The 12796-nt window shown below is 37.8% G+C and overlaps 1 protein-coding gene across 1 annotated transcript in view; it reads right to left on the reverse strand.

Moving 5' to 3' along the window:
• Positions 1–9912: 9912 nt before the first annotated feature.
• The window catches only part of LOC121278104 (kinesin-like protein KIF3C), a 272922-nt gene continuing 270038 nt past the window's right edge, over positions 9913–12796 (reverse strand). Inside the window, exon 9 of the mRNA XM_041188173.1 lies at positions 9913–10663. Coding sequence (XP_041044107.1) covers positions 10564–10663 — 100 coding nt within the window. The 3' untranslated portion in view covers positions 9913–10563. The remainder of the gene's footprint in view (positions 10664–12796) is intronic.

A 12796-nucleotide genomic window follows, 5' to 3' on the forward strand; every position in this document is an offset into this window, starting at 1 on the left:
GGGGGGGGGGGGGGGGGAGATGGGTGTTGTGTTGGTGGAGGGAGTGGCCATTGACAGTGAACTGGCAGCATTTGCCATATCACCCTTCCGATACTGCAAGTTCAGGATGTTAGAAATGCGCAGACCTATTATTCAGTGCTCTGACAAAGGCTGCATGGTGGATGTCTCACTCCCAGAGCCAGCAATCACTGAAATCAATAAGAACTTTAAATTTCCCATCTGTAGCGTTGCTGTTAGAAGCCCCATAAAAAGTTACATCTTGCTCATTCAGGTGAAGTTGTGTTTTTAATGGTGATGTGAATACAAAAATTTGAAGATTAGAACTAGCACTGAGAAACTAATTTTCTAATCACAGAGAGGTGTTAAATGATCAAGTAGATCTTTTTTAAGCTATCTTTCATTTATTTTAAAGAAAAATCAGAATATTTTACTTTTTAACTTTACTCCATTTGTATGTCCCAATCTTTAATTTGTTCTCTGTAAACATTTGTGAAAGTGCTTTTATTCTTCTGATTTTGGTTTCCTGCTTGTCTGTCTGTGAAAATCCTTTAATGTGATTGACTGCTGCTGCTCCATACCAGGAATGCCGAGTAAAGAACTCCGCCATCATTTGAAGAATCACTGCATGCTGATAGAGATCAAATTCTCACCAAGATCATCATTAGATTTCTCAGCAAGATTTGCTCGTGGTCAGTGGTGAACACCTTGCTTTGTCACTGACCACAAACGTAGGGCCGTGGTTTCCACTTACAAACCAGGTATGTAACTACAATATTTCAATGATATTTGCAAACAGTAGCTAACAGTAACAGTCTATAAAAAAAAAGACAAGGAAATACACAGAATCTTTGTTTGTCTGATTTTATTCTGTTCAAATGACTTCCAATGCTAAAAGGGTATTTTCAGTCCCAACTAGCATTTGGCATTATAACAAGCTATATGACAGCAGAAAAGACTTGTTCTTAAACAAGAGAGAAAAATTATAGCCGATATGGACATGGTCAGGCTACCATACAAAATCTCAGTCAATTGCTATCACATCTCCAGTAAAACAGGCGCAAATGTTTGGTCTAAGTTAAGGCCATAACAAACAGTGTCAAAGAGAAAATACCGGTCTGCCACGAAATCTAATCACTTTACACCTCATTTGATACAAAGCTCATTTTTAACAGCACACGCAACAACTGGATATACGGCACAGTAACAGGCCATTCAGCCCAACCAGAAATTGTAGAAACAGAATTGTAATACATGAGTTGCACGCTGGAATATTGTCAGTTATTACAAAATAAGCTCAATAAATTCAAAACAGATTTCCCCACTCCAAAAAAAATCACATCACACCTTACACTGAACCAGTGGTTCACTTGTTTTAACTGTTCATGGTGAGAGTAACACTAATTCCCATGGTGTATCTGCACGCAGATGGCCTCACTGAATTCGGGAAGTCTATTTCAGTGTTACATTCAATTGTTTCCGGCAGGGGGGCAGATTCCTATTATGCCCTCCCAATGTAACAGACTTTCTGGATCACAAAAAGGTATCTTGCTGAGTTTCTACTTATACATCCCAATTCAGGTTTTTCATGCAGTTAACAAGATATTTGGGGAACTGTTAGAACAATCTTTGTCAGAGCAGGTGGCATTGGAACCAAACTCCCAGTTCTTGGAGTTTCCACTTACGTCCAGTTCAATAGGTTGCTCATGTTCACATTTCTCACTCCTGATCAATTTGGATAGCTTTTTGTACAAGAGCCTTCAACCACCTATATAAAACTTTGCATAACTCAGTGACACATTATATGTCAGTTTTTCAACATTTTAATAGTAAACAGCAAAGAATTAGATTAATCTAATCTTTTCTCAATAGGTTACTGCAAATCCATTTAGCTTAATTAAGACTATCGTGGTATTGCCAAATTTACAGATTTAAATGTGGCTCTTAATTCATCACAAATATTCGCATTTCTTTGAATGAATACACATTTTCCAATGCTCCAAATGAGAATTGGTCTAAGGTTTACCAACTCAAGTCATCACAATATGCTGTTGGAGTGGGCATCCCCTAATTATTGAACATTATCAGCTTGTTTTGTGACTATGTGCACCTACCTAACAGTGCCATTATGATACCAACTTAACCAGGCTCTTTGACAAATAAATCATTTGTAGCTTAAATTTGCCATTTGTTGGTTGGAGCATATTCTCCTGAGATAAGTAAGCATGCAGCAAAAGTGCATCTGGCACACAATGAGCACTCTAAGACTGAACAGTGAAACATACAACAGTTTGCAATACATACAGTCTTTGCTTTTTGGTGCTTTTGCCCAGAGGTATGATTAATTCCTGAGTATGTAAAGTCTCCTAGTATTGTACATGCAAACAAATAAATGCAGAATACTTACAGTTCTCTTACAGCAAAATTAGAACAGTGGATATCTCCCCATGGTGAAATCACAACCCTTAATAGAGTGGTAAAATTTTGGATTTGCACAATTAAAAGCAATCTAGGCCACAGCTGTGCCTTGCATTCTTTATTTTTTCTGTAAGTTGTTCTCTTTAACTATCTCAGACTGTTACTGCACTATGCCATAGGGAGAAGATGGACTGTTACTGTAGAGTGACAAAGTGCCAGTTTATTTTTCTCCCCACACTGGTCAACCAATTAATGATTAATTAAAGATTGATGGCTTGTCACACAACTGGTTGGTGGTTATCAAGTTCCGGAATAGTTCATTTGGTTTTAAATAGAAATGTCTAATTAATGAACCGAACCAGATTGTTGTAGTACATTATATAAATGACCAAGAGAAGACATAATTTTTCAGTTTCAATAAACTGCCAAAATTCTGGAAATACGTCACTACATGGCCGAACATAAGGACATCATTACTACTTCTTATGTTACACAATTTTGCTATTTATTCATATTTTGAAGAAAGATCATGTTCCCCAGTTAGTGTTGTATTCAGAGTGACTCCTCTAAATGTTTTATGCATCTACTAAAGTTTTCTCAGGATTTTGGATTGTCTGATCTTCCATTGAAATAGATCTGATCCACCTTACTAAAGTTAATGATTCCAGGACTGTACCACTTACTAAAAAGAAATATTCTTTCAAGTGTTCATTTGTGCATGAGATCACATTGTGTGAAAGATGGTCCATAACTACATTTGCATTAAAAAGTCTCATTTTTGATTTATTTTGTCAACTTTGTCACAATTGAATATCCCTGTAGCTTTTTCCTTTTCTAAATTGACATTACTCTGAAGGTTTGTTCATGTTGAGCTGAGATTCAATGCTCCACCTCATACTTGTTCTAGGATCTTACTTCTGATATAAGCCAATAAACTTCTTTCCCCCAGTAGACTGGCTGACTAAATGTCAGCTCCTGATGTTATTATTCTACTTATTCTATACAGTTATTCTAACCACCATCCCCCCACTACCCTCCCCACCCCAGCTACAAACATCTAGCACTAAAATGATTACAGTAAAACTTGAAAAATTCCGGGTATTTCATTAACTTTGCTTGCAGTTTATCTTGCTTTGTGTGTGTGCAATTACTTGATGGCATTCTAACGTGGCAAGTTACTTCACCAGTCTGTACAAAGCACAGCAGCATGGTGTTGACTACTTCAAGGACCAAGGAAAGAAAAAGCTGATGATTTCATTGATAATATATCTTAAATAGTTTCAAAAAGTAAAAAAAAACGTATTCAAACATAACTTTTGAAGTACAAAACATGTTGTGCTAGTTTTATAATCCATAAACAAATTGACAAAACATAAAACGAATAGAAAATGTACAATTTACAAATTATATTTGTCTTCAGCCGTTTACATTTTAACAATTTTCCCTTCAAAATGTTTACTAGTGAAAGTTGTTTCCTCATTTAATATATTTTTAAGGAGATTCCATGTATGAAAATTCCTATAAGTGCTCACCCACAAAGTATTCCTCTGTACACTTTTGCTTACATGCAACATATGCTTGTTTCATTACAAGTCTTAATATCATTGACAATATTTCTTGCTTGCACATCATAAAGAAACAATATTAAAAGAAAGGAACAATCTGCCACTATTACAAATCTGGCAAAAATACAAATTATTAATACACCAAACATCTTTATACAGTATTTACATTCTGGTATTACAAATAATACATCTCAAATTAAAAAGCACTTTGTGAAGCTGAACATTATCCAGTATGAAACATGCTCTAAATAGAATTAGCAATTTAAATCAAGAATGCTTATGAATTAAGAGAGGTTCTCTATTTGTGCTGTTTTAAAAAGCAGCGAGAAATGGCCTGCATGGACTATCATCTTTACAATTATTACAAAGTAATTATTCACATCTTTTGACATCTTAACCACGTTCAAACACTTGCAGATATTTTCTTTAATGGGTAATGCAATAAAGAATCCACTAATGATTTTTTTTTAAGTTCACTTATTTTTCTCTTTTCATTATTTTCTCCCAAACAGTGCATCTTGGCCAACATGTTACCTGCTCAGCAGGCTCCTGTTACACACATATTTCCATAGAATGGTTATGTGCGGCTCTTACCGAGGCTCTACAATAATTTCCTGTCCAGAAACATATAATGACTTCCAGGATTTGCAGCATGACCAAAGCAACTTTGGCCTTTTATCCAAAAGCCATACAGCAGCATTTACTGGAAGTATGAATTAGCAACAAAATCTAAAAAGAAAATTGTGCAGGCATTTAAATACGTACATTTCCAATAACATTCTAAAATTCGCCTCTTAATTTTTTTTAATCCATTCTATTTTTTTGTGAAAGGGCTTCATTGCACTTTTTTAAGTACCATCTCTCATGATCACACTTTCATCATATTGAAACAGAGATGATAAATAAAGAACATAACAATTTTGCCAGAAGTATTTTCATGTAAAATAACAATTTGGACTATTCTGCATTTAACTGATAGGGTGCAAAATATGAAAAAGGGTTTTAGAATTTTAGGGGCCATTTGCACTTTCACAGAATATTTGAGAAGAGAAAGGGTTCAAAGGATCTAATACTCCCAAATACACATTACACAGACAAAAACTCCCAACTAAGTTTACAGAACTTTTTGGGCGAGCAATCAACAAAGAAATAAAACATTAAAACAGCAAAGGTTAAGAGAAAATCTGATACTGATGTCCAAAATAGTGAAAGGTTTAGATGAGGCAAACATGGAAAAATAATCTCTATGATCAGTGACTCGGTAACTAGAGGGCAAAAATTTAAGATCATCCCAAAAAAAATGAAAGGGAAAGTTAGAAGATTTTGGCCTGGAGTTTTCTCTCGATGTACGTTGCGTTTTTGGGTGCAGTTCACCCAATATCAGCATAACTGAGCAGATGATCATAGAATGTTAAACCCAAATTGCATTCAGTGCAGTTTGGGTTTTTTTTATTCATTCATAGGATGTGGGCATCGTTGGCTGGGCCAGCATTCATTGATCCCCAATTGCCCTTGAGAAGTTGATGGTGAGCCGCCTTCTTGAACGCTGCAGTCCAAGTGGTGTAGAAATCTTTTACACTCGTTTTCAAAAGATTATGTCTAGAAGCAGCCCCCACCCACAAAACCGGCCATGTCCCCAGGGTGAATTACTCATCGTTGGGAGTTTCTGCTAATTGTGCTTGTTCAGGCACATGGTCACTGATAGATAGATCTTGAATGAATTTTTTAAAGTGCTCAGGAACTGACTGCTGTGCCCCAGTGTAACTAGAAAATTGTGTATTTCCAACAGTCAATTTTAGTAATTTAAAATTAGGTTACTTACAGGTGGTGATTCAACACTGTGATTTAGAATGCTTTTTTTATTGATGAAAACATTCTAACTGTATTAATCAAACAATATCGAATTGCCTTTATTAAGTATATTAATGAATCCTTTTCAATGTAATTTTATTTCCTTTAATTATTTTTAATTGCGCTGGTTCAATGCCGGCTTTGCTTTCAGCAAAATGCAATTGAATTGGATCTGAAACTTGGGGAAAAAACACTTATAAAAATAGGCACAATTTTGGGTGTAGTTTGCAATAGAATTGCCAATTGCACCACAGCAGGAATTCTACCCCATAATTATTGCGCAAAGGATCATTCGAAAATAAAATACCCTACCTAACAAAGACATTAATGGAAGCAGAATCCATAACAGCTTTTAATTGGGTCGTAGATAAATATTTGAAAAAGTAAAAAAAAGTAATGGAAAGGAATGCAACTACGTGGATAGTTATTTCAAAGAACAGTAAAAGTTGTGATGGGTCCTTCCATGCTGTAATCTGGAATTCTATGGAATGACTATATAAGCTAAGAATCTTTACATATCATAGAATGGCTACAAAACAAGACCATTCAGCTGTCCTGTCTGTGCTAGGTCTCTGAAGGGGTGATTCACCACAAGCCACTCCCCCACCTTCTCCCCATAGCCCCACACATTCCTTCTTTTTGGATAATAATCCAATTTATATTTAGCATTTGTGATGGTTTAAGGTGCAGCAACAATTGCTTCACCTGCTTAGATGAAAGGGGTGAATGTTGCAGAACTGTGTGTTGCTGGTGGAGCCTCAGCTGCAACCCACACAGATTGGAAATTGGCTAACCCTCAACATCTGTTTTTCCATCCATTGATTTCAATGGACAGAAAATTGTGTGCAAAGCAGCCAGAAATTCAAGATTTGTGCTGAACAGATGACACTTGGCAACAGAGCCTTAGAATACTTTCTACTATTGCTGGCTGTATGACGTACTCATACTGCTGACCCATAATAGGCAAGTCTTGCACAGCCAGTTACACTAAAGATGTGCCAATTGCGTCTGTTAAGGCTGGCTGACTCCAGACAGAAGATTTTAACACTCTTAACCCAATGAGAACCAGATGTAATGGAAGTTCAAAATTAAATGACTCTATTTGCCACGTTATTCCCATGCCAATTAGGATTACTACTGAGGTGGAGGATAAACATCAATGAAAATTAAAGACACAAACAGCCCAAATAGGTTTAATGATATTTCAAAAGACCAAGATATAGTTCAGGTTGAAACCTACTAGATGATTTCTTTAGTCCTGATTCAAAGCATTTATCTCAGTTTTACAACTTTGATAATGTAGTATTGCTGAATTTGAGCTCATGAATATTAAAGAAGCTAGATTCCAGTGGTGAAATTATTTCCTTTATTAAATTTCAGCCCTGTTTCTTTTAGTGTTGAAAGTTACTGTGTGAGGAAGCATTTTTGATAAAATTAATTTACTCTGTTATATCCCCCATATTCAAAATGTTTGTTCCCTAGAAGGATGGTACAAATAGGTTCCCTTGCTAGTATTACCTGAGTGCTTCATCATTAACTGAGCTGTGTGGTTCCACTCAAAGCAAGCCCCATCATTTTACTATTAATCACAGCTGAAATTATGGAAAAGGTTGTGTGAAGTCTTTCCCGGAATGAAACTTACAGCTTCAGATTCATCTTCAAGCAATCAAATTATACTGGAATCAATTATTCACGCTAGGCAAATTCGGTGACAGTTCCATCAGTGAAAAACATCCACTTAGATTGTGTGCAAGATATGAAGAACCCTTTCACAAAAACATTGCCCTTATCCAGTATTATTTTTGTAAAATAATGTGGTAAGCACTTTACACCAAGACAGAATGTTCCACACAAACCAACTCCCCCAAATACCTCTTTAAAGCTGTATCTTCTTCTGGTTACTAAGTTTTTCTTACATAATTAGGCATCTTTGTTGCCATGACAGCTGACTAAGAATCAAGGACAAATTATAGCAGCAACATTGTTCCTGTGTAAAGCCCACTTTAATAATGCAATGCATGTTATTTAAATAATTAAATGGATACTTCAGCCTTGGGTTTCATTGGAACTGAGTCCTTGATGGACCCATAATTCCTTGCAAAAAACACAATGTCATGACAACCAAGTGGTCTCAATAAATAAGTGCTGAAAATTTAATGAAAACTAAAAATCATTACAGTTGAAAAAGAAAGTGGGAGAAAAAGTGGGCAATGTAATGAAAGGGATATATTTAATTAATTAAAGTTAGTTCTCTTTTACCAGAATACATGAGTCACTTGTGGTTCTAAATTAACTACTAGAATTAACTATGTTAAAATTGCATGAACATTCAATGTGTCTATAGGATTTCCTTCTGTCTATCTTAATGGAGGTATTAATTTGTTAACCTGGATAAATGTCCTAAGTGGATAAAGGAATGTCATATGAGTTATATCTTTGTTAGCTATTATCATGAACAGTCATTCTGACCTTGTAAGCCTTATAACTTATTCAAGGATGTGCTTATATTGTTATAACAGAATCAAACCACAATATTTATGAAGCTCCGCTGAACAATCAAAATGATATTTTTCGATAGTTTTCAACCGGAATCAAATAAGTGCACCAAACAGTCAGCGCATTGTAATTTTGTACGTATTGCACAACTGCTTCATATATCATCCACCTGACAATGTAAGGGTGCAGCAACTGTCAGTTTATTTTATTAATTGCTGCAATGAAATGTAATTGAAGTAGATGGCAACTGAAATTGAAAGCTTAGGCCAGAGCGAGGATATGCTCCCAGGGCATGCGCAAAAACATTAAATTAAATATCTGCAGTATTTCACGAGCTAACAGATTAAACCAGCAATATTAAAGCTTCTGTGAGTATATGATATGAATCTGTGCCATTTACTGCTCACAGGCTCCAGCAATGTGAGGGAGTTAGCTACATAAAGAGACAGTATCCCCTATTTCAAACATGCTCAAAAGGGCATAGAGAAAAACCACAAAATTCCCACATTTTGGAAATGAAAGCTCAATGTGATATAAAAATAACCGAAACAGGCTGTAGGTATTAACAGCTCATTGAATCAAGCGTTGCTTTTGTATTGATAGTCGATTGCCCTTTCCTCCCTCATTTTCTCTTTCCTCAGTCAGCCATCCCTCTGCAGCCAAGATGCTTGGGCAAGCAATGCCTCCTTTTGTTGACCACCAGGAGGAATGGCAGTGGCATAAGAATGGTGAGAGTCATTCAATTTTGCCCCTTGCTTTTCTTCTCTGATTGAGTTTAGGAAACTTGGAAAACAAAGCGCTCAAGGCCAGGAGCTTGATAGCAGAATGGAAAATCCATTCTGAATCCAACCAATCCGGAACACCATGCTGCTTTGTAATTAGCACGATGCTAATAAAATCAAGTGACTTTCCATTACTGCTTTGCTAATAGTGACATATTTGCTAATTTTCATCTCCCATCTCGGGATTCTAACCTGGCCTTCCCACAGCTGTAAAGGTGAGGCAGTCAAAGTGGGCTTGGATAAATGTCTCCTGGTCTTCTGATGGAATACTTTAAGTATCGAAAAGTTCTATTCCAGAAGCTGTGGAAACTGACAACGCAATCCTCAGTCTAAGACACAGTACAACTTGAGCAAAAAGCTTCTAAATACTGCACAACTTTTGAATTCTTTCCCAAATCGCAGAAACACTGGGTTCTCTCCATAGTCTACTTTTGTAGCTTTTAATGCACTGTACATTCTACAATCAGAATTAGATTAACGCACCATGCGGTTACTTCTTTAGAACTGCAAAGCAACCATCTTAGCCTGGTAATAATGTCATGATTTCAGTAATACAGAATTACCAGTTTCTTCTGCTTTACCAAAATGCATCGATAGTAGTTGTTCGGAGCCGGCAGTTAGGAATCTCTGTGTTATAGTGTCGGACAAAAGCAAAAATATTACTTTGCAGATGGTCACTACGAACAATGCTCGATGCACAAGACAGGATTTTCATAATCAGCCTCTGCCTAGACAATTTAATTTGTATCACAACCTCAGTCTTTTAGTAAAAAAACATGAAGTCATGCAAATGCAAGTTTAAGTCCTTGAGTACATCGTATTTATTTTAATCCACAATAACGTAAAATACCCTCATTTTCAGTTACAACAGTACCTGTGAGTAAATATTTTGAAATTTTTTTTTGAAGTAACAGCAACATCAATTTAATTAAGAAACAAAGTCCAACAAATTTACAAAGCAACATTACTGTTTGTGGAAATAAACTTAGCACGCAATCTGCTGCATTCTGCCCTACAGAGCACATCTTCTTTCAGGTCAGATTCTCAAAGTAAATGGCATTGGACAGAAGGCTGTATTACACTGGAGAGAAGGGAATGAGCTTAAAGTCCAGCAAAATAAGAAAATAAATATGACAAATTATTCAAGCATTACTTCCGTTATGAACCAATTTCAAGGCTTGGTAGTGCTAACAACATTTGATTCTCATATTCTGTAACTTTTGATAAAGCCTGCACAACATGTTAACAAGTGTCAAAACATGTCTCTTCAATGCCTTGCACCATATTGAGTAAGATGTTAAACAATGCAGCAAAGCAGACAAAGGCTGATGGGAGGCTGTTGACACCAGTGGTATTTAGTGAAAATGAGAGACAAAACCCATTTACAGGGACATATTGGATGAAGGGAAGGAAAAGATAAAGAGTTAGAACAGGCACAGATATCACAGTAATCCTCATTGTGGCATCGTCCCATGTGCGTGAGGGAACAGCTGAGAGCCTGAAGCCAGTGAGGAGAAAGAAGAGGAGGAAGGTACTCGTCTCTCAGGTCTGGACCTGGAATACAAAAAGTAACAATTAATATAGATTTCATTTTTGCATGCTGCATTATCTTAATAAAATACAATTTATTCCAAAAAACTTGCAAGAATCCCACTTGCACACAATCTAGGCTGACACTCCAGAGCAGTACTTGCTTAAATGGAGTCCCTCCTGTCTTGTCCTTTCAGATGGATGTAAAAATCCCATGGCACTATTGAAAAAAGAGCAGGGGAGTTATCCCTCATGTCCTGGCTAATAATTATCCCACAACCAACATCACTTAAAGATTATCTGGTCACTATCTCAGCGCTCCTGGTGGGGTCTTGCTGTGTGCAAATTGACTGCTGTGCTTCCTACAGGAAAGGGACTACATTTCAAAAGTACTTCATTGGTCTAAAACGCTTTGGCAGTTCTGTTGAAGGGTCATGAGGACTCGAAACGTCAACTTTGCTCTTCTCCGCCGATGCTGCCAGACCTGCTGAGGTTTTCCAGGTACTTCTGTTTTTGCTTTGGAATATCTTGTGGCGGTGAAAGACATGTTTGAAACGCAAGTTGCCTCATTCTTTAGTTTCAAGATTATTAAAAAGGATATCCTGTCTTGCACATATAAGTGTTTCACTCCTTCAAGATTGCCAGTTCTGCTGGATTAAAAGTAACACTCTAGGTCTTTCAACTGTCTGATTGTACCTTCATGGGTAGCTTCTTCATGAAAATAGCTGACTGACAGGATCTGTGGAATAAAGTGGGAGGTGTTACAATCCCAGACCAGATCCCCAAATTTTGTTACAGTCCTGGATGGGACCTGCAATTTTGTCACAATCTGCTGAGGGACCAGTAATTTATTTCTGTCAAAGAATTGGAAATCTCACAGGATGAAGCCGCAAAATTCCAGTTTTGAACAAAGAAAAGAAATTTTACTATGCGCCAGTTAACAAAGCAGTCAATACTCTCTCTTATACTCTAACGTGCAGAATTAACACGAGGTAAACATTAATTAATAGGCAAACTGGGTTGTACACACCACAAACTGCATATTGAATGGCAAGCACAACCAAGACAGGTCACCCGAATTTCTCAGCAACCCACCCAGATGTCAATCATCACTGTGAGTCACAGTAATTCTTTAAAGACTCTGTCTTCCTCATGATGGGTTTCAGCTCCTCTCTTTCAAAGAGCAAGTTTGATCCCCAGCCGGCAGCAGCTCTGCTCCACCCAAGTTCCACGGGTATAATCCTCACCTAAAAGGCACACGATTCTAGACCTCTCTCAAACCTGCTCCCAGGTGCCTTCTTGGTCTCTTTTCCAGCTGAGCTGACTTACCTCCATGACTGCACTCACCTTGGATGGCCAGGTTACACTCCAGTGTCTAAACGCAGGCAAGGTCCCAACCACTCAGCCACACTGCTGCCAACAACGGCTTCTGGGCTTTCACAAGCCCCAGTCTCCTCAGCAGCACTGAGCAATCCCTGCTCTGGTCTTCCCTGTGCCCAACTCTTAGCCAAATGGAGCTAATGGCTCCCGGAGCTTCTCTGAGCCCCAGCCTAGCATTAGCATGGAACCGACCCTCCTTTTTGTCTGCTCACCATGGGCTGCTGTTTAATCTGGCCCTCGAATTGATCTAAATGACCTGTTGATGTCTCCCAACAGGATTCCACCCCTGTTCCTAGGTAGGATCAACTGTATCAACCCTTGTTAAAAGAATGTTAAAATCTCCAGTCAACCAAAGGTCAAGCGCCCCCCCCCCCACCCCCCCCACCCCGACAGGTGCTAACTTACACACACGCACACAAATCCAAAAAATATCAATTCCCTCGCAGAGGGAAGACTGTTGGAAGGAACGATACAAATGGGTCCATGGGACAAGACTGGACCAATTTTACGCAAAAGGCCTTATTGAGGGAATTTCTGAGTTTGGTTGAATGAGGACTCGAAACGTCATCTCTTTTCTTCTCCATCAATGCTGCCAGACCTGCTGAGTTTTTCCAGGTAATTCTGTTTGTGTTCAAACCAGGTCATTTGGATGCTAGATCTGGTTCAGAGGCTGGGAGGAGAGCTGGGAGACAGGAAGGGGAAGATCAGGGCTAATATGTCTCTGGAAACAGGAGGATTCAGTGAGAAGGTAGATAAGTAAAGTTGAAATCAAGCAAA

The sequence above is a fragment of the Carcharodon carcharias genome, chromosome 5 (assembly GCF_017639515.1).
Source record: "Carcharodon carcharias isolate sCarCar2 chromosome 5, sCarCar2.pri, whole genome shotgun sequence".
Lineage (NCBI taxonomy): Eukaryota > Metazoa > Chordata > Chondrichthyes > Lamniformes > Lamnidae > Carcharodon > Carcharodon carcharias.